The sequence below is a fragment of the Megalops cyprinoides genome, chromosome 20 (assembly GCF_013368585.1).
Source record: "Megalops cyprinoides isolate fMegCyp1 chromosome 20, fMegCyp1.pri, whole genome shotgun sequence".
Classification (NCBI taxonomy): Eukaryota; Metazoa; Chordata; class Actinopteri; order Elopiformes; family Megalopidae; genus Megalops; species Megalops cyprinoides.
The window spans coordinates 17,995,762-18,016,536 of record NC_050602.1 but is presented as its reverse complement, the minus strand read 5'-3'; the positions used below and the strand labels follow the sequence as shown (position 1 = coordinate 18,016,536).

The 20,775-nt window shown below is 45.5% G+C and overlaps 2 protein-coding genes across 2 annotated transcripts; one reads left to right on the top strand and one right to left on the bottom strand.

Annotated features, from left to right (window-relative positions):
• Positions 1–368: 368 nt before the first annotated feature.
• LOC118795599 (ral guanine nucleotide dissociation stimulator-like 1) lies at positions 369–12,272 on the top strand. Its single transcript, XM_036554211.1, has 18 exons — positions 369–459; positions 3,469–3,579; positions 4,062–4,270; positions 4,594–4,662; positions 5,150–5,343; positions 5,534–5,655; positions 5,794–6,000; positions 6,150–6,253; positions 6,491–6,575; positions 6,661–6,750; positions 7,401–7,487; positions 7,848–7,880; positions 8,787–8,908; positions 9,291–9,380; positions 9,465–9,645; positions 9,761–10,009; positions 10,493–10,607; positions 10,918–12,272. Exons 1-18 carry the CDS (start codon positions 433–435, stop codon positions 11,103–11,105), a joined length of 2,283 nt encoding a protein of 760 aa, XP_036410104.1. The 5' UTR covers positions 369–432; the 3' UTR covers positions 11,106–12,272.
• A 2,346-nt stretch (positions 12,273–14,618) lies between these two features.
• Positions 14,619–20,113, bottom strand: LOC118795778 (Krueppel-like factor 9). Its single transcript, XM_036554506.1, has 2 exons — positions 19,315–20,113; positions 14,619–16,346 (listed from the first exon to the last, which is right to left on the bottom strand). Exons 1-2 carry the CDS (start codon positions 19,811–19,813, stop codon positions 16,102–16,104), a joined length of 744 nt encoding a protein of 247 aa, XP_036410399.1. The 5' UTR covers positions 19,814–20,113; the 3' UTR covers positions 14,619–16,101.
• Positions 20,114–20,775: the final 662 nt, after the last annotated feature.

The window sequence follows — 20,775 nt, the reverse complement described above, 5'->3', positions numbered from 1 at the left end:
CCCATGTCTGACGCCTATTGCTGCGTAGGAGGGGACTTAAAAAAAACTGTTGTCGTTTCGACTTTTAAAAATCAAACAGTAATGCTAAACTCTCAATAAATCTAAACTGCTTTTTAAGATGAACCTCACCGGCCGCGAGAGAGCGAAGGGGGAGAGAAGAGATGGAGAGCAAAACTGGGCGGAGCTGCGTGATTCAGTACCGGAGGGACGGAGTCAGAAAGAGGGGGTTCTGAAAGAGAGAGGGAGGAGTGGAGGGGGGGCAGACGAAAGAGCTGTGACGGATTGTGTATGTGTGGCGGAGGAGAAGAGATTTACGGAAAACGACAGCACTTCAGTGGATGCAGTTCGGTGCTCTGTCGGAACTGAGCGCACTTCTCGCTGAGACGGACTAGCTCCAAATGCGGCTCCTGGACCACGAGAGACAAGCTGACCATGAAATTCGCCTGGACAGCTAAAATGGTAAAACCACCGCAGTACTGTTCTGCAGACTGTTGATGTTGCAGTTCAAGTTCCTGCTGAGCGCTCTCAGAAAGAGGGGGTGTATGAGTTTTGGAAAAGTAGCGGATGAAGGAAGAGAGCATGGAAGCGGGTGGGAGGATGGGCAACAAAAACTTCTTTTGTCAATATAGTAAGTGAAGTTATGTAATTATCCGGCTCGCCACCCTAATAATATTTCGATGTAAACTGTCTCCTAATTGCGTGGAAAAAAATATTTCGAGATGTTTTCTTAACGAAAAGAGACGCGAGAACTGTTTGCTGCGTCGAATTGCGAACTTTTGTTTCGCTGCCGAGGGGTAGAGCTGTGATGTGGACGGTCGGAAGCACGGCGAAGGCTGGCGATGCGAGGCCCGGCGCTGTTTACACTGCACGCAGTAAAGATAAGATTCCTTCAGACTTGACGTTGTCGTTGTCTGGGGTGACCTCCTGATGGCATTTGTTCTCAGTCCGTTGCTTCAACGCACACCCGAAAGGGTGGGAGCGAAGTTCACTGATTTAAACAGGAACACCCCCCCCCCCCTCTCCTCCTCCTCACATCTTCAGAGGCAGGACAACTTTGATGGAGTGATAAAACACGTAAGCGCTCACATTAAGTTAGGGAACGACAAACTCATGTCAAACTCATGTTAAACGTTGCAGAACAATGCAGAACAATATAGGAAAAGTATAGAAATTTATTTATTTGCTATTTTAGCTGTGTTGATGATGTATTGTCGTCTCCGACGATGCTGTAGACTATGAAAAGGGGGATCCACCGATGCTGATTTTCTTCCATCTGCGGTTTGATTGCGGTCTATATATTGCCCTTTACTCATTGAGCATGCTTAAATTAAATACTTAGTTAAATATAGTCAGTTTATCTTATACATTCATCGTGAAAATAATGTGCTGCTTGGGGAGTTTTATGCTAATAAAAGATAAAGTTCTTTATCTATCTTAAGTTTGTTATTCTGGACAAAGTTTGGGAAGCCGTCTTAATTGACCTTAATTAACCAAGCGGTCAATTTGTTCACTAAAACTTGGCCCCATTGAACAAAAAGCATTTTTAATTTATAAACCTATATCCATTACTATTTTAAGGGGCTCAGATTAATAGAAATATAGATATCTTTTCTTTCCATCTGTTCGAACAAGCACACTTCCAACTACTCCTCTCTGCAATGAAGAACTGCGAGAATATGTTTGTTAAGGAAGATCCAGATCAGTGTTCAGCTGACAGCTCGATCGATCCTGAATGATGAAGAGTTCTCACACAGCCTGTCCTAGGTTCAGGGATGGGGAAACGCCAGTTGGTGTGTCTGGAATTGTTTTGTATTGCTCTGAGCTCCATTTCCACTTTAGGACTGACTTTAATTGACCAATGGGAGTCTCTCTTACTTTTTGGGTTACTTCCGCTGTTTATCTTTCTGCACATTTCCTGTGTGCAGACTATTAGCTGCAGTGTAAGTTTATTGTATTTAAGTAATACTAATAGCTTTCACAAATGTTTAAATGTTCCACAATGAGCAGACTCAGGCTGCCCACTGCAATAGTGATGTCATCTCCCACAGACAATGAGTAGTTCCCAGCATGGCTCCCAGAGGCACACCGTATGTACCAGGTTTTCCTCCGTCTGAACCCTCAGTTCATGGGTTTTAATTGCAATATTATCTGAGCGCTGATTTTTAATGGACATCTGTGCACATAGTTTGGTATAAATTATTTGTGAAGGAAATCTCTGAAGACATGTGAAGGTATGTTTGTATAACAATACTTTAATAAAGGTTTTTTTATTCTACATGTTGTTAATGTCTACAAGGGCAAGTGTTTCAAGCGAGATTAATTAGTTCAATTAATGGATCACAGCCCTACTGTACAAGTAATTACTCTTTAATCTAATTAATCAAGTTGAACACCTGTCTGTGTCGGAAACTTGTTTATGGGAAAAATGTGAAACACAATTAAATACCAAAAATACCCCACCTGTATCCTGCTGTTAGATGTGACCTAACCTCAGTAAGTAGTGTCACATCCAGATGAGTGTTCATTTTAACAGCTTGCACACTCTGAGTTTCCCCCTGGGAACAGATGTAAGGAAATGCTAGACTGAATGACAGGATGAGAGAAGTATAAGCCAGCATCCTGAAAAATCCCCATATCCCCGCTGGCTGGGAAACACACAGCAGGCAATGGCAGCTGTATGGAGTGCTGATCAGCAGCAAGGTCCCTTTTTGCTTATGGACGGGCAGCCGTATGGATGTGCTCACTCGGTATTGAGAGCATTGATTTCAATGGCTGAGTCTTTATTACTTTTGATTGCTTTTATAGAAAGAAAGCAACCAAACTTGGATTTAAATAACATTCAGTGTCTAACATTTTGAAAATGTATGTACTGCTGAACATTGAGTATGTGTAGCATAATTTATTTAGTTCCACTTCTGAAATGAAGTAGTTTGAAATAAAGTAGTTTGCTAAATCAACATGACAGCCATGTACATTTCACAGTTAACATACACTGTCTGACATTAAGACATGTCCAGTGTTTACGTTTTCAGATATATTGAAGACTTGACCCTGCATAAAATACCTGTACCTGACATTCACTATCATAATTTGATTGTAAAATAATGTAAAAGGTTTTTCAAATGAACCAATATGTAAATCAGTTTTTGAATTCATGATACATTTTTGAGTGTTATAAGAGGTTATAAGTGTGGTTCCGACGAGGACAGTGTTCCCCGGTGTGATTCTAAAGGGGACAGTGTTCTCCAGTGCAGCTCCAGCATGCTGATATTGGCATGACCTCATTGCTCTTTCCCGCTCCATCTCGGCTCTGACTTTTCATTCCACATCTCATTTTGTTCAAAGGTGATACTGGAAGCTCCGATTTGTAATTGTGGGGAAAAGACTGTAATGGCTGTTTGGGAAATAGCTGGCATGTCCCTATCGGTTGCGACTGTGCTGTTGTTAACAGCGTTTCTCCTGCCACAGAGCTCAGTGCAGGACTGGGGGGAGGAAGTGGAAGAGGGGGCCATTTACAATGTGACACTGAAGAGGGTCCAAATCCAGCAAGCGGCCAATAAGGGGGCGAGATGGCTGGGGGTAAGACAAGCTCACATTGTTGTGTGGTGCAAACACCCAGACACCCAGACCCAGCTGTAATTATATATATGACCTGTGGAGCTGAGAGGTGGTGACACTGTGTGATAAAAAGAAGATTCTTACACTCAGTCCTGTGCTTATTCATCCCTGTAGATTTCTTGTAAAAGCAGAAATGCCTCTCTACACATACATGCACACACACACAAACACTTGAAAACGCATATACATGCACACACATACACACGGACAGGTGTAATACACACACATACAAAGCCACACAAAAACAGACAGGCAGAAAGACAGACAGACAGGCTCACACACACACACACACGCACAGACACACACAAACACAAACACAGTGAAAAAGGCTGTACATCTCCCTTGTAGAACTGGACTTACTGGCAGTCAGGCTAACAGAATGAGCTACAGAATATGGATTTCCTGTTTTCCCTTCCTCCAATTCTCTCTCCGTCCCCGGGCAGGTGGAGGGGGACCGCTTGCCCCCCGGCCACACGGTCAGCCGGCTGGACACCTGTAAGATCCGCAGCATCCGCGCCGGCACGCTGGAGCGGCTGGTGGAGACGCTGCTCACCGCGTTTGAGGATAACGACCTCACCTACACCAGCGTCTTCCTGTACACCTACCGCACCTTCGCCAGCACGCAGACCGTGCTGGAGCTGCTGCTCGCCAGGTACGCTCCTGTGCGGACAGTGTAGCATAGTGGGAAGGAGCAGGATTCGTAACCGAAACGTTGTTGGTTTGATTCCCCACTAGGGCAGTGCTGTTCTACCCTTGGGTAAGCTACTTAACCCCGATTTGCCTCCGTAAAACATCCAGCGGTATAAATGGGTAATGTGAAAAATTGTTACTGATGTAAGTCACTCTGGATAAGAGCATCAAATAAATGACAATAATCTAATGTAATGTGCAGCACTCACATGTAAGGGCAGTGCAATAATAATAAATACATGAGAAGAAACATACAGTCTCTCCCTCCCTCTGTCTCTATCTCAGGTATGGGCGTGTAGAGGAGAATAAAGGGGAGGAGCCTAGCCCCTCAGACTCCAGGAGAGGAGTTCGAAAGTAAGTATGACATCATCAGCCCTCTGTGTGTGTGCTGTCTCAGAACAGTGCTTTCTGTGTGTGTGTCTATGTATGTGTTTGTGTGTGTGCGCGTGTGTGCTCATGCATATGTGTGTTCTCAGAGCCCTATGTGTGTGTTCACCTCAATCCACCTCAATCCATGTCCCCTTACACCTGCTACTTGTAGTACTTGCTGTTTATTTTATGTGTAGCATGGCGATGTGTTTTGGGTTCGGGTAGTGACTGATGCATGGTAGAATTCTTGGCTTTCCTTGTCTAGTCAGGTTGCACAAGTTAACTTGTGGTAGGGCTTGAGTAGTGTTATGCTCACACTCACTGGTCTGGGAGTGTTGTTAGCCTGGTCTGACACTGTTGCCCATTCAGCTTGAATGGATACACTTATCTTCTAATGTGCTGGAAGTCACTGTGGATAAGAGCGTCTGTTAAATGAATGTAATGTAATATAATGTAATGTGTTCTCTGTTAGTGCTCTGGCCTCTATCCTGAGAGCCTGGCTGGATCACTGTCCAGATGACTTCCAGGAGCCTCCCTCATACCCAAGCTTGCACAGGGTGCTGAACTTCCTGCAGAGGGCGCTGCCGGGCTCAGAGCCCCTACGAAAGGCACAGAACCTGCTGGAACACCTGCAGGATCAGGCCCGTGTGCACTCTGAGCCTGAGGGTGGGGCCTGCTTCTGCTGTAATACAGAGGGAAAAAATACATACAATGCTTTAACTGTTATAGAAAGGAAACAGACACACATCCTATGCCTTCCAGGTGGTGGGCAGAAAGGAGGTCAGAGAGAATATCTGCATACCGTCCACTCCAGCAGTTTATTTTGGGAGTGAATATGAGTTTGTGTCTGATGCAGGTAGTATCCATGGTAACAGTCCCTTCTGCCTCGGGGAGGAAGAGGAGGTGGAGATCGAGCAGGAGGACTTCCTGTCGTTTGACACAGATCTGGTGGCTGAGCAGCTGACCTACATGGATGCAGTAAGTGCAAGACAGAGAGTTGGGGGGGATTAATTTGGAAGGGCAGGCCTGAGAGTAGAAGGGGTGGGGCTGAGAGTGGAGGGGCGGGGCGGGGCTGAGGGAGGATAGACAGGGTAACTGACAGGCTCCCTCTCGCAGGAGCTGTTCAGGAAGGTAATCCCGCACCAGTGCCTGGGCTCCATCTGGTCGCAGCGCGACAGGAAGCCGACCGCACCCACCATCCGCGCCACCATCACGCAGTTCAACGCTGTCGCCGCCTGTGTGGTCAGCACTGTGCTGCACAGACGCCAGCTCCGCCCACACCTGCGTGCACGCATCATCCAGCGCTGGATTGACATCGCCCAGGTAACCTGGCCCACCTACATACAGGCACACAAAAACACATACAGGACAGTGCACAGACACACCTCTGAACATACCTGTATATATAGTCAAAAACACAGCATGCCTGCCGCAGTTCGTGCCTGCCTGTGACCTTTACCCTCTGATCTCAGGAGTGTCGGATCCGTAAGAACTTCTCGTCCCTCAGAGCCATCATCTCAGCCCTGCAGTCAAACCCCCTGTACCGCCTGAAGAAGACCTGGGCTTGTGTGCACAAGTGAGTCTCTCAGTCAGCGGGTCTCTCAGTCATTTTGTTAATGAGTCACGCGATGAGTGAAAACATATAGGAATGTCAGTTGTGATGACATTTTTTTCTCTCTTAATCTTTCTCTTCCTCTTCATCTCCTTCTGTCTGTCTCCTTTCATCTCTCCCTCTCTCCCCCTGCCTTCCTATCTCTCTCTCTCTCTCCCTCTCTCTCTCTCTCCCCCTCTCTCTGTCTCTCTCCGTCTTTAGGGACGGCATGCAGACATTTGAGGAGCTGTCAGAGATCTTCTCCGACCAGAATAACTACCTTACCAGCCGAGAGCTGCTGATGAAGGTGAGGCCCTGGCCTGTGAGTCCTGTCCTTAAACTCTGCTTCCCCCACCGACTGCAGCGTGTGCTCCTCCCTCTCCCCTTTACAGGAAGGCACCTCTAAATTCGCCAGTCTGGAGAGCTGCGCCAAGGAGCACCAGAAACGCACCCACAAGAGACTGCAGCTACAGAAGGACACGGTGAGAGGGGGAGAGAGGAGGGGGGCCACGGCGCAGACTGCTTCAGCTTCACAGCAGATGAACTCCCAGAATTCCTGCTGCTTCCTGGCAGTGGAAACAGCAGGTGGTCCTGGGGGGGTGGGGGGGAGACAGACTGGGAAGATCAGTCATGTACTTGACTCTCACTCAGTACTGACATTACTGACATCTTCCTTTTAAGGAAAATGCTTTTGTTGTGTATTATACCTTGTGTTTGTGTTAATTGGGAATATGCACTGGCAATATGAACGTGTTGCAGCAAAGTAGTGTAGTGGTAAGGCGCAGGGCTTGTAACTGAGAGGTTGCTGGTTCGATTCTCCACTGGGGCACTGCTGCTGTACCCTTGGGCAAGGTACTTAACCAACAATTGCCTCAGTTAATATCCAGCTGTATAAATGCATGTAATTATAACTGACATAAATCACTTTGGATGAGAGTGTCTGCTAAATGACAATAATGCAATGCAGTGTTTGGCAAACAAAATCAACTGAATTGATCAGACATTGCAAGAGAGTGAGAGAGGAATAGGTAATGAACATGTGAGGGAGCAGAGGTGTTTTGGGATGCTCACGGGAGGGGGGAATTTAACCTGGGTCTAATGGTCTCCCCCCCCCCCCCCCCCTCTGCCACAGGGCGCAATGCAGGGAACCATCCCCTACCTGGGAACCTTCCTCACAGACCTGACCATGCTGGACACAGCACTGCCTGACCTGGTGGAGGTAGGAGCCAGTTGGTTTTGTGCTGTGCGCTGTTCCATTCATTGTGGATTCACACAAAGCATCCATGTGTCTGTCTTTCTCTCTCTGCCCATCACCTCTGCATCGTAAACTATCACCTGGTGCACTTTTAAGATTTGATTGTCCTTTTCTAGTCAACATGTGTTGTTAAAGTGGTATTTGTGCATTGGTGTTCAGTGTATGATTGTGCAAAGTTTTTGTGTGTGTTTGCAGTAATAGTTTAGTGTATGGGAGTGTAAGGATATAGTATATGTTCTGTAGTGTGTGTGTGTGTGTGTGTGTGTGTGTGTGTGTGTGTGTGTAGTCAATGTATCAATTCTCTGCCTGTTCTGTCTCTCATAGGGCGGTCTAATAAACTTTGAGAAGAGAAGGAGGGTGAGTGTCATTTTCTAATAGTTCTGCATGACATCCATATCACCTGCCATGCAAAGTCCCAAATCACTTTGCTGAGCGTGCAATTTAGTGGAGCATGCTCAGATGTGTAAAAGCAGGAAAACAAGTGAGCTGTTAGAATGAGCATGGATCAGTTTTTTCTTTGTTTATAAAGATGTCTATACCAGAATGCTTGAATATGTCAGTGTTTCCAAAAAGCATCAAGGGCTGATCCCTGAAGTTTACAATTATCATTTAACACTTATATCTCTAAGGGCTCCCAAGTGGATCAGTTCTGCCTTAACTGACTGAGTTTGAGGCCTGCACCCTGCACCCGGGTTCAGCCAACAATAAGCAGTAGTCCGCAACAGTAGAACACAGTTGCTTTGTTCTGCAAGGGTAGGGTGGATTTTGCCAGAGAGGGCTCCCCTTACCCACTGCTCATTAGCACCCTGGCTGAAGAGTCACCTGGGTGATGTTGGTGAAGGTGTCCCTACCCTCTACTTTCTGTTTCCTCCACTGTGCTGCACTGCAGCATGAAAACATACTTTGATTGAATGTGTGTGTGACAGACAATTGCATTCATCATACATTCCCACTCCTGTACAAGTACAGAGTGTGCTCTGGTGTAGCAAGCTTAATGTGGTACAACTGGCAATTCCAAAGTGGTGAAAGAAAAGCATGAGGGACATATGAACCATAGCCTGATAATAAAATTAGTCATACACTTTCTAAAAATGAACCCAGAGGAAACAGTTACATTAGACATTCCAAGTACACACCCAGCCAGTGACCCTTACAAAGCTTCCACTGGGTTTTACTCTCTCACACAACATTCCCTGGTGCCTAAAGATGTCCCTGTGTGATGGGGAGTCTTGTCCCTCACTGTCTCTCTCTCTCCGTCCGCAGGAGTTTGAGGTGATTGCACAGATCAAGCTGCTCCAGTCTGCATGTAACAGTTACTGCCTGACCCCTGACCCTGTCTTCCTGCGCTGGTTCAACAGCCAACCACAGCTCAGCGAGGAAGAGAGGTATATAGCTGTCTCTCTTTTTCTTTCTGTTCCTTTCTCTCTCTCTCTTTCTCCCTCTCTCTCTGTATCTCTTTCTACCTCCACGTTTTTTTTCAAGGTGCTTTATTTGCATGGCACACTATGGCCAAAGAAAACAGGTCAGGAGATAAGACACAAACAGATGATACATACAGATTATCTCACCAGTTTACACAGTGACTAATATTAAATATTAAATATAAGAACTGCCACTCCTTGTAGTTACATGAATACAGATTATCATAATAACTCTTCTGCAAAACTGTTGTCTGATCTCTCGTTGTACCCTGGTTCGTGTCTCTAATGTGTATTTTCAGTCTGTCTGTGGTTTAGTTTGGTATTGTAAGCTCTTCTCTCCCTCCAGCTACACCCTTTCATGTGAAATCGAGGGTGTGGGAGACAGCAGTCCGACCTCTCCCAAAGCCTGCCAGAGCGTGGTTAAGAGGCTGAGTCTGTGAGTACCACTGCTTTCTGCTTTTACCAATGTACTGTCTTGTATTTCCTTACTTGTCTAGCGCCCCCTGTTTTCTTTCAACAGACTGTTCCTGGGTGCGGATCCTGTGACAGTGAATTCTCCAGTGAAGGACAGCCCACGGTCGCCCCCTGCTGGTAGCTCGGGGGAGAGCGTGGACTCGGTCAGCATGTCGTCGAGCGAGTCTCTCCTGTCGGACGGCGAGGGCCTGACCCCGACACAGGCCCCTGATGGCACGCAGAAGAAGGTAGCGCAGATGGAGTGAGCGTGCTGCCAAGCAGACTCCCTCAGAGGGAGGACAGAGTTTTTGTCTGTTGCCTCTTTCAGAGTCAGATGTGCATCTCATCCGCTCTGTGTCTCAGCCGTCAGATTCACCCTCGTGCTGCTCCCTGCCCTTGACGGACACGTCTTCATCCGCCAGCACACCGCTGACTCCCTCCTCTCCCTCCCCGCCCGGCCCTCCCTCTGGCCACCACCCCACCCCCTGCTCGTCCCCTGCCCCGCCCATGTCGCCCCGCCTCCTGCCTGCCTACAACACACAGGCCCGGGATGCCTGCATCATCCGGGTCAGTCTGGAGCACAGCAACGGCAACCTCTACAAGAGCATCATGGTGAGGGGGAGCAAGGGTGTGGCCACCAGAAATGAAAATGAGCGGGGCTGCAGTGTAGCATAGTGGTAAGGAGCAGGAATCGTAACTGAAAGGTCACTGGTTTGATTCCCCGCTGGGGCCCGGCTGCTATACCCTTGGGCCAGGTACTTAACCCAGAATTGCGTCAGTAAATGTCCAGTTTTATAAATGGGTAACGTAAAAATTGTCGTAAAAAGTCGCTCTGGATGAAAGTGTCTGCTGAATGCCAAAGATGTAATGTAATGAGTGAAGGTGGGGCTATCAGGTATGAAAATGTGTGAGAGCAGCTATTTTACATGAAAACGAGTGAGAAAATATGTACCAGATAAGAACATGAATGAATTTTGAATGAAACAGGTTTGGAGGTTTGTTTTAGGTGAATGTAAGGGGTCATGTGTTTTTGGGGTGAGTTGGAGCAGTCAGGTGTGTTTTAGGTAAGTGAAAACAGCCCTTTCCTCTCCTCAGGTGACCAACCAGGACAAAACCCCTGCTGTCATCTCACGAGCCATGGCCAAACACCACCTGAAGGGGGAGCCAGTGGACAAATATGAGCTTGTGCAGGTCATCTCTGAGGAGAAGGGTAACCACAGTCCTCTATCCACTCAACCCCACTGTTCTTCTCTTCTTCTTTCACTGTTCTCTTTTTCTCCTTCATTTTCTTTCTATCACAATTTTCCCATTTAGTCTGAAGCACTCTGGTATGCTCTCACTTGCTCTTCTCGAAACTCTCTCCCACAGTGTTTCTCCTTGCTCTTTCAACCCTTTATTTTTTCATTGTCACTGAATCTGGAAGAATCTCAGGGCAGCCTCTGAGAATGAGGAGTTTCAGGTTAATGTTTCATTTGTGTTTGATTCGCATTTGTTCACTCCCATTGTGTCACCCCTTCCAGAGCTGGTTGTCCCGGACAACGCCAACGTGTTCTACGCCATGAACACCTCGGCCAACTTCGACTTCCTGCTCCGTCTGCGCGGCTCCCCTGACCGGCCTGTCCAACTGCGCAATCGCTGCAGCTGCACCCTCTCCTGCACGTCTCAGCACAGCGGTTCAGCGGAGAGACTCAGCAAGGTCACTCTGTGACCCCAGAGATGTGTGTATGTATGTATGTATGTGTGTGTGTGTGTGGGCTCTGGCTATGGAACTGACAAACTCGCTGTCATCAATCTATGATAATGACATGAATATATTGATGTTAGTGTAAAGACCAGTGGATCTGAGCAGTGGCTGCTCTAAACCGATGCCCATGAACAAGCAGTCATCTCTCTCCACATTCTGACAGTACCCCCTCCATGCTCCTCTGCACAGACAGGCTTCCCTTTCAGTAAAGCCACTCAAACAGGCTGCCCTACCAGCAAAGCTGAGGGACAGGCTGCCCTTTCAGCATAGCTGTACAGACAGGTTGCCCTATTAGCAAAGCCACTCAAAAAGGCTGCCCTATCAAAACAAAGCTGAGGGACGGGCTGCCCTATCAAAACAAAGCTGAGGGACGGGCTGCCCTATCAGCAGATGTAAGGCACAGGATGCCCTACCAGCAAAGCTGTGCGGACAGGCTGCCCTATCAGCAGAGCTGATGGGCAGGTCACTGTCTACATCCCAACCCTCACTGTGAGGAGGTGATTTGCACACACAGGAAAAGAGCTGCTTCTCTCCTCCATTTGTACTTTTATTCAACCTCTTCCATCCTCTCCTTTCCTCTGTTTTTTTTTTCCCAGCGAAGGAGAATGGGTGCAGGAGATGAGGATGTGGCTGCTTTCAGCATTGTTGCGTTTATTAATGGTGACTGGACTCTTGTGTCAGCATAATATCGCAGCCTCTCTCCCAGCATCCTTTGTGCACTACTGCGTACCAAGTGCGCTGTAAATGTATTCTCACTGGCTCCAAAGGGCCCATGACGCTTCCTCCCATATCCCATTGGTTCATTATCCTTTCTCACATCTTGGGAGTTTCTGACTGGACATGATACCAGCCTGCCCCTGTTATCCAATAGAGTTGCTCTTGATAGCAGGTGGGCAGAGACAGAGACAGAGGATATGAATCACAAGGTTTGAGGATCTTTGTGCCCACCATTCCATCACCAGATAAAATATTATTTTTGTTTGTTGGACATGTTAATTTTGTAACACCTTGCAGAAAAAAAAACAAATAAAAAATGAATATAGAGAAGGGAACCTCAGAAACAGAGGATGGTGTTTTCGTTATTAGCGCTGAACTGTGTTCAAGGCAATCACTAATACCATTCAAGGTTCTGCACGTCAATGCACATATGTAAATTTACACATGTACAACAGTTCACAATGATACTCTCCCGCTGAAACTTATTCATAGTGACTCTCTCCACCTGAAACACTGATTCATAGCAACTCTCCCAATGAAATGCTGATTCATAATGTCACTTTCAAAATCATAGGAAAATGTAGCATCTGAAAAATGGCTGGACTACTGCTCCTTCATTCTTCGCTGGGTACATCTGTTCCTTGCACAAGGTTCAAGCTTGAATGAGAAACACTCCACACTGCTCCAGGGTCCAGATCTGACCCCTGTGGTGTTGAAGATCTGGGTATTTGTGTGAATGAGCCCTGCTGGAAACCAGAAACTTCTGGGGAAACACTGAGACAGTTTATGCAGTAGAAATCTTAGAGCACATGCTGGTTTGGCAAATGAAAATCATTTCTTGCTTTAATGTAGAAGTATTTTTTTAGTTTTATCATTCTGAACTTGGCAATAGTGATTGGTTCTTGTGGTGGTCAGTCTAATGTATTACTGGTAACTACAAAACTGTTGTGAAAAAGGGAAAAAAATGCAAGAATAATACAAAAATGTTTAGGAAATGCAGGGCTGTAGCTACAGGTCTAGAGTGGCAGTTTCAGCTACAGGTGTGCTTCCCTGGTGGGTAACTGTTCTTGTACATTTGAGCAAGGTACTTCATTCAGGTTGTTTCAATAAATACCCAGCTGTTAAAATGGGTAACGTTAAGCTATGCAGGTGCATCCACACACTGCATCAATGCCATACACAACAAATACCACCAAGCAAAAGCTGCTTGAGACTCTGGTTAACATGCATGTTTTGAAAATACAGATGCAGTTTAAATTTTAAATTACATCTAAAATGAAGACATACAACTAATCGGGCGTCTTTTGTTAAATCAGGGGGTTATAATAACCGTAACTTCACCGATATCCATTGATTCAAAGGAACAGAATGGTAGGTGTTCACAGTATTGCCATGAGAAGATCTGTGAAGTCCTCCTAATCTGGGCCCTGAACCCCAACCCCCTACTCCCCATGGGGACACAAGAAACACACACAACACATCTACACACTCTGACACACTCAGACACAGACACAGACAGTGTTTCCTTAAAAATACCATTGCATGCGGTACACTGATTTTTGAACGGTTTTATTTCGCATTTAAAAAGCACTGGCAGTTTTCTTTGCAAACAATGAAACCAATTATTATTTTTGTTGTTCCATACCACAAAATAAGCTATAAAAATGATATTTCAACCACACAAATATGTAATAAATTAATTAGAGGAATACAAAGAAACAAAAAATACATGCGTACAGGAAGGTGTTGCACCAGAAATTTCAGCTCACAAATCTAAGACACCTGAGAAGAAATACCCAAGAAACCATCCCAGTCCTAACCCAAAGCATGACCCCCTCCCAAAAAAATCCAAAATCAAATGATATAAGATGGTGTGTAATCCTGCTCTACTGTCTAAGAGGACTGCCAGGGCTTTACTTTTAAGATTAGACTCCACTACAAAAAAAGAAAAATCACACACACCCACACTGTGTTTTTAGTGTTAAAAACACTGTGGAAAACAGGCCACAGGGCACCTTGAGATGTCATAATTCTGTGAACAACCAAGTACATAGTACACATGTATAGTGTACGAAGCATCTTAGCAAATATTCTATACACAGGTCCCGTTCTTGCAATTCAAAAAAAACAAAAAACAAAACTGGTGCAGTCAACATCACACCCCTATTACACGAGCAATCATCATTTCAGTGTGAGAAATGCCATTTAAATACATTACAACTGTAAGTCCAAATATTTTACAATTCATACACATATCTGCTGAGAGGGGAATCGGGTGAAAGAGGAAAAGTTTAGTATCTATGTTGAGACGGACACATTAAGAATAAAATTCACTGGAAGTATGAAAATATTGGGAATCTCACTGTCATTCTGATGCAACCAGATGCTGTGTCCTGTTCAAATTAAAGATGCAACTCTTGAGTGTACTGCTTTCAGACAAACGGTACGATGGTCCCCGAGGCAACAGCAGCATGCCTTAAGGATACTGACGCGGCAGTGTCCAGCACTGACCAGCAGAGGATGTACATGTGAACAATTCCAAGACATCTGCATCCTTTTTACTTAAAACCACCAATGCAGGACCTGTAAGCACCAGAATGCAGTTATCACTGATTCTCTTTTCACCATTTCAGTCAACATTATCTAATGCATTCTGAAATATCTGATTTCCAATAAGAGTAGCATACACTTCTATATTCAAGGTAACTGCCAGCAGTTATTTCAGATTAATCCAAAATGCAATCCAATGTCTGTAAATGTGTATAAATATCCAGTTACTTGTAACTTTTTTAATTTCCCCCTGAATGTTGTGGATATGCAAACACAGTCAGAATACAGCAACAGTTAGGTTACATTAAAAGTAACATAAGACACCTATTGAGCTGGTATTTGAACAACGCAAACATCTGAAGTATGTAAGGCCAAAACAACCCCCCTTGTGGCCAAATCTGCAAACAGAGGCATACCCTTCCATTTGTCTGTAGACTGATGCTCATGTAACTACACTACTGAAGGGGTTAGCCCGTTAAACCATGAACAGCTAAAATATGCAGGATAACCTGGACACATATTTCACTGCAGAAATAAATGAAGCCAGTAAGAAACAGCATATCATGTTGATCGGTTCTTTATCACACTTTCTCGAGCACTTGGAAAAACAAGGCGTGCTGAGAAAGCCATCCAGTTCATGACAAATCCATCCGAATTCCACAGTGTTCAATCACAGAAAAATGTTTTAACAGTGTACGCTTTGCCCACCAGCAGCCTGAATAAAAAAACACATATACCTGTAAGAAATGTGCCATATTGCATATACCTGTAAAAAAATGTCCCAACTGTAAACTATGTGCAAATAATTATGAAATATATTAAGGCTTTCTGAATTTCCTGACATGTTCAGAGAGATAAAGCCGTCCACCCAGAGTACGGATGGACAGCACAGACAGTGATTGTTTTAACGAGATCTTTCTTACACACCTGCGCCCGCACATGCGGCCACACGCACACACGCGCACAAAAAAAGCAGCACTAGCCTAGCCAAGCATATATACTCGGTCACCCCTAATATAAGGACTATAATTAACAATACTTACTTCTAATAGTATATATAATATTGCCTCTAATGCAGAAGCTTTAAGCTTGTAGTATGTGCACCGCAGCTGAGCACAATGCAGCAGCCGGTTCCAAAATTCAGCGGATACTGCAAGACAGCTGCAAAGCACTGATGTGGCAGAGCAACACCCTCTCCAGAACCTTCCAGAACATCTGACCCAGACCAAGTTCCAGAGGAACTGGAGAGTGTGTTGACCAACATCAATAAAGGAGCAAAAATGTGCCTAATGCAATAATAATACTAATATGTTCAAACAAAAACAAACAAAAACATGGAATATGCATCGTGTGCAGCTGATGCCGAGTCCAGCACTTTGCTGGAAACTTCTGGAATGACGGCCTCCTGAACGCCTACCCATAATGCCCAAAAGAGTTCCAATAGCAGGCATGGAGATCCAGCAGGGCCCTCGCTGGGAAATGCAGCAGGTGGCTATTGTAATGAGGGCATGTGGTTAGAGAAATGCAGAGTCCAGCAGCTTTGTACGTGAGAGAGTTGTGGAGTTTGGATATGTGTCTGTACGCTCACGAGCGAGCGAAAGAGAGAGAGGTCATCTGTCAATCAAACCGGGACGTTCCAGCTAAGGTCCTGAGGGCGGATCGCATGGGCGATGCGGCGTCGCCGTGGGTGGGGTTACAGGCCCTGTGGGGCGGAGGGCAGGCCCTGACCCACGCCCTTGCGGCTGATCATGGCGGGGTGGAAGTCGGGGTGCCGGCGGGCGTGCTTGATCAGGTGGTCGCTTCGCATGAAGCGCTTGTCGCACAGCGGGCACAGGAAGCGCTTCTCGCCCGTGTGGGTCCGGGTGTGGCGCGCCAGCTCGTCTGAGCGGGCGAACTTCTTCTCGCAGCCGGGCCAGGTGCAGGGGAAGGGCCTCTCACCTGCAGGAGAGACACAGTGTCAGCAGCGCCACACACAGACAGGACCTGTACCCCATTACACAGCAGCAGGGGGGAGGTGCTCTCAGCTCTCTGCATTCTTCTTGCTGAAAGAAATTACGCTTAACTAATTCAACCGTTCAATTATAGCACCACATACACTGCTGCCATTCAGCAACACTTGGTTAAGCTGAACCCTCTGCTGGAAGAAGGTGAGACCATCATACTCTAGATATCATTAAAACAAATGTTCAGGTCTAGTTTGCCTAGAGATACTTGCTAAGACTGTACACTCAGCATGGGCAGAAAGGTTAAACAGCTGAACTTGGAGACCACAGGCAATGCTGTTACACCCTTGAATGAGGCACTTAAACTCAGCTGCTTCAGCCAACAACCGCTGCAATTAACCCATAACATGGGTGGACACTGGCACACCACCCTAAAACCATCGTTGGAGTAGATACAAGGAAGGCGCCTCAACAGGCGCCATTTGTGATAAGAAATATGCTTGTGTCATGGTGCAACAAACTGTACTTGCAACAATGATAATAAAGTAAGCCAGGAGCAGGATTAAAAGAGTGAGTGACCTTTGACTTCAATATACCAGTGAGATGTGACAATGCGCATTTACAGTCTCAGCTGGAGCACTGCACAGTTCTTTTACAGTCTGCAAATTCTGATAAAGACCCAACAGTAAATGCATACTTGTCATAATATAAGCCATCTTAGATTTTATTCACTACAAGTTACTACTACAAGTTACTATTTGCAAAGCCATCAACTACACATTGCATAAAAAACGGTAAACTTGGCATACCCAAGTACAACCACCCAACACATAAAAGCTTAAGAGCATAATAAAAATCTGTAAACTCAAACTGTGTCATGTGATAAAAACACATTATGCTGGATTTAATATTGTTTTACAAGTTATTTCTCACAAAATCCACATGCAATTTGTGACTATGAATGATGTTTAACATATTTAAAATGGTATGGTATTTTCATGAGACTTTTTAATATTTAACATGTAACTTATTTTTGGAGTTAGAATGCTCAGCATTTTATCTCAAAAGATCTGCAGTCCATTCATTTTAGGGGAATGAGGCCCAAGACACTCAGAGTAAGTAGAGAACACCACATTCAAAATGGCCACCAAGATGTAACCGTTATCTTCTCCTCAAGGTCTAATGCTGCTTGAGTTCTGCATTTAGTATAAGGAAAGGGGAAAGCATATACATAGAGAGTAACAGAGTTCTCAGCTCTCTCTGGCACCCCTTGACGTTAAATGAAAGACCAGCTATTACACTTCAGTGCAGCACACCTGCATAGTCTTGTGACTGGGGTCAACAACCCACCCACATACCTACTCACCCCATTGGTTCTCAAGAGTGAAACTGACATTGCCAAATGTGACCACCAGCATTTCAGAAATCTACCAATGTGAAAATTACCTAAATTTTAATGTTTTGGTACACCATGGCTTTTATGCTGCCAACCCAGATACTTTTTGATGCTATGCGTTAGACTAAGGTAAAGATCACTGTTGGGTCCATAGAGGGTGCTCTTCCCTATGTACCAATCAACACCTCCTTAAAACAATGGGGACATTGCAGTAATGTATTCTCTGAAAGCAGGCATCATGCTGTGGTTTGCACACAATGTGGTTGTGAAAGACGCAACAAAATTATTTAAAGTGTTGAAGTGGTGGCCCTGGTGCCCTGGACAAATTCTATTGTTGTAAGTAAATTTGATCTGAAAATTGCCACCAATGATTAATTGTCTAGTCAAGTCTACTTCCTTGTCATTTACCCCAAGATGATTTGCTTGCAAATTAAGTCTGCAATTACGTCGGTGTTTCTGTATACGCCATAGCCATCACAAACAAAGCAAAAAACTATCTTAAGTTACCACCACATTTCATTATCCACCTACCGGACGACAGTTTGGGTCAACACATGGAGAGGCGTTTGGCGACGCCTACACCCCAGAGACGGTAATTACAAACAGAGGCACAACTTACAAAAGACTTTCATCCAAGTTACCAAAAATATAGCAAACAAGCCGTGTGCCTCATAAATGAAGGCCAATATTTTGCCTGTAATGTACTTAATTACCAAAAAAGCACTAAAGTCGAGAAGAACGGTGTGAATCGTTTGTGTTACAATCTTCCGTAGTATTACACATGGCTACACATAACCGTTTTGGCTAGAAAGTTATGTAGCTAGGTGACAAAGAATCAAGCGTCAAAAATAAAGCTCGGTGGGTCGTACAGTAAGGCTATGTCCACCCACGAACTCCCTTCACATTAGCTAGCTAGCTAACAATAAAATTAAAATGCCCGTCAATGTGCTTTCATTCCCTGTTATTATCCCCTCTCTTTGTTCGTTAACTTCTTTGTTCCCAGTTCTCAATTCAATTGGGACTTTTTTTTCTTTGTTCGTTAGCTGGTATTGACGTATTAGCTAGCAAACGACGTTAGAAATGACCCCCCTCCACCCTTCCCCCATCAGAACAAAAAAATGTTAGCAAGTTAGCTTGTTATCATATATTACAACTACCTAGCTAAGAGTTTGGATCATGTAAGGGTTTGAGTTAATATAATTGTTTCATAACCGGACTTTTACAAGTGAAGCGAATTACTGATTGGCTAACCAGCTAACTCGTTTTTTTCCAGCACTAATCACTTTCCCAGCCCAACGTGGTCGGAAAGTTCACTCCAGCGTGGTGGGCTGCCTGCACTACAGAGATAATGTAACAACGCTCTGAGGCCAGCTGGCTAACGTTAGCCAACAGCTGTGTGCATCCTATTTTCTGTTACCGTTTCAGCTAGCAATTTAAACGTATAGAGACGACTGCAAAACGCAATCCACGCTATTTCGTACGAGACTTGTCCGATCGTCCCATTGTTTCAGACTATAGCCGCGCTGGCTACTAGCAGTTGAGCTAGTTAGCTCACTGTGAAACGTACCTGTGTGAGTCCTGATATGCGCCTTCAAATGCGACGATTTTCCGTACACCCTGTCACAGCCATCGAAAGTACACGGGTGCCGTTTCACGGGGGACCGGGGCGGACCTCCTCTCCAGAGCTGCTGGGGGGGATTGTGCTGTCCGGGGGTTGGGGTAGCGGTGGGGGTCATGGTCGGGGTCGGGGTGGTTGAATCGGACAGCGTGGTGTAGCCGCTTTCTCCGCAAGAGGAATTGCTGCTTTCCGAATAGGCCGACATGGGGCGGAATTTGCCGTTGAGATTCGTAAGAATCCCGGCCACCGTCATCATGTTCGCCCCTTCCAGTTTCAACGTGTCGCGTACTTCCCTGTCCTCGTTCGACCCCTCTGGCTCCACGACAGCAAGGCCCTGAGGGGGACCGATGGCGGTGGGGGCGACCGGGGTAGGTCGGTGCAGGACAGGTCTGCTAGATATCGACACCAGGCACTCAGCGGCGAAATAGTCCGGACACGCAAACGACATTCTTCTTTTACAGCGATCCCGTACCACGCAGGGAATCCTTCCGTGTGCTCCTGGTCGGGTCTGCGATCTCGAATTCAGTCTGTTACCTACCACGATGGATCAGTAAAACAGTGTTAACCGAACACAGGCCGTTGTTTTACGACCGAATATTTCGATTTATGGAGGCTGGACGAAACAAAAACTTTAAAATTCTACACTTCCCCCGCGCGAGCACACTGCCAGCCCCAGTTTGCGTGTTTTACGTAGGTCTCCGGGTTCATTGTGTCTGAATAAGCCGGTGCACGGTAGAGGGGAACACGCAGAGTGACGCCGCTTACTGACGTGAATCACAGGCGTGGAAGAGGATATTGCAGGGAGAGCATTATGTGGGAGGTGCGGGGGGCGTGGGAGCAGAGTATGTCTCCAACGTTCTGGTTGTTTTCGCGCAAGTAGTTGGCTACGTTGTGCGGTAGCAGCAGAGCACCAAGGACAAACATCGTTTGCGTTTTGGGTGTGTGGCTGATTACATTTTTATAATTAAACTTCAATAGCAATCCTTTAAAACTGATAATTAAAAAAACTTATAATTAAATAAACACAAATAAAAGAATGACTTAAGCGTAAATTAAGCGGAAAGAAAGTGTCGGCCTTGGTTTTCAAGAGATGTTTATGTGCACGCCCTGAAAACTGAAGACAATGGAAAACTATTGTGAGCAAATAATCTTGTTAGTTATCCAAAGCTCAGCATATTTTTGGAGACGGAAACTCGTGTATAAATAAAGGAGCGTCCTCTCCTAAACCTTGTGTAATATTTGATAGGGATGATTAAAATATTTTCTCACATTATGACGTCAACATTTATTCATGTTTGTAGAATGGGTACTGTGCATGGAACATACTAAATGTAAATTCATAAATCAGAACGAGAAATATATCAGAACTATTCTGGAAAGTGGGCCAATGACTTCAGTTTCAAGTAAGCA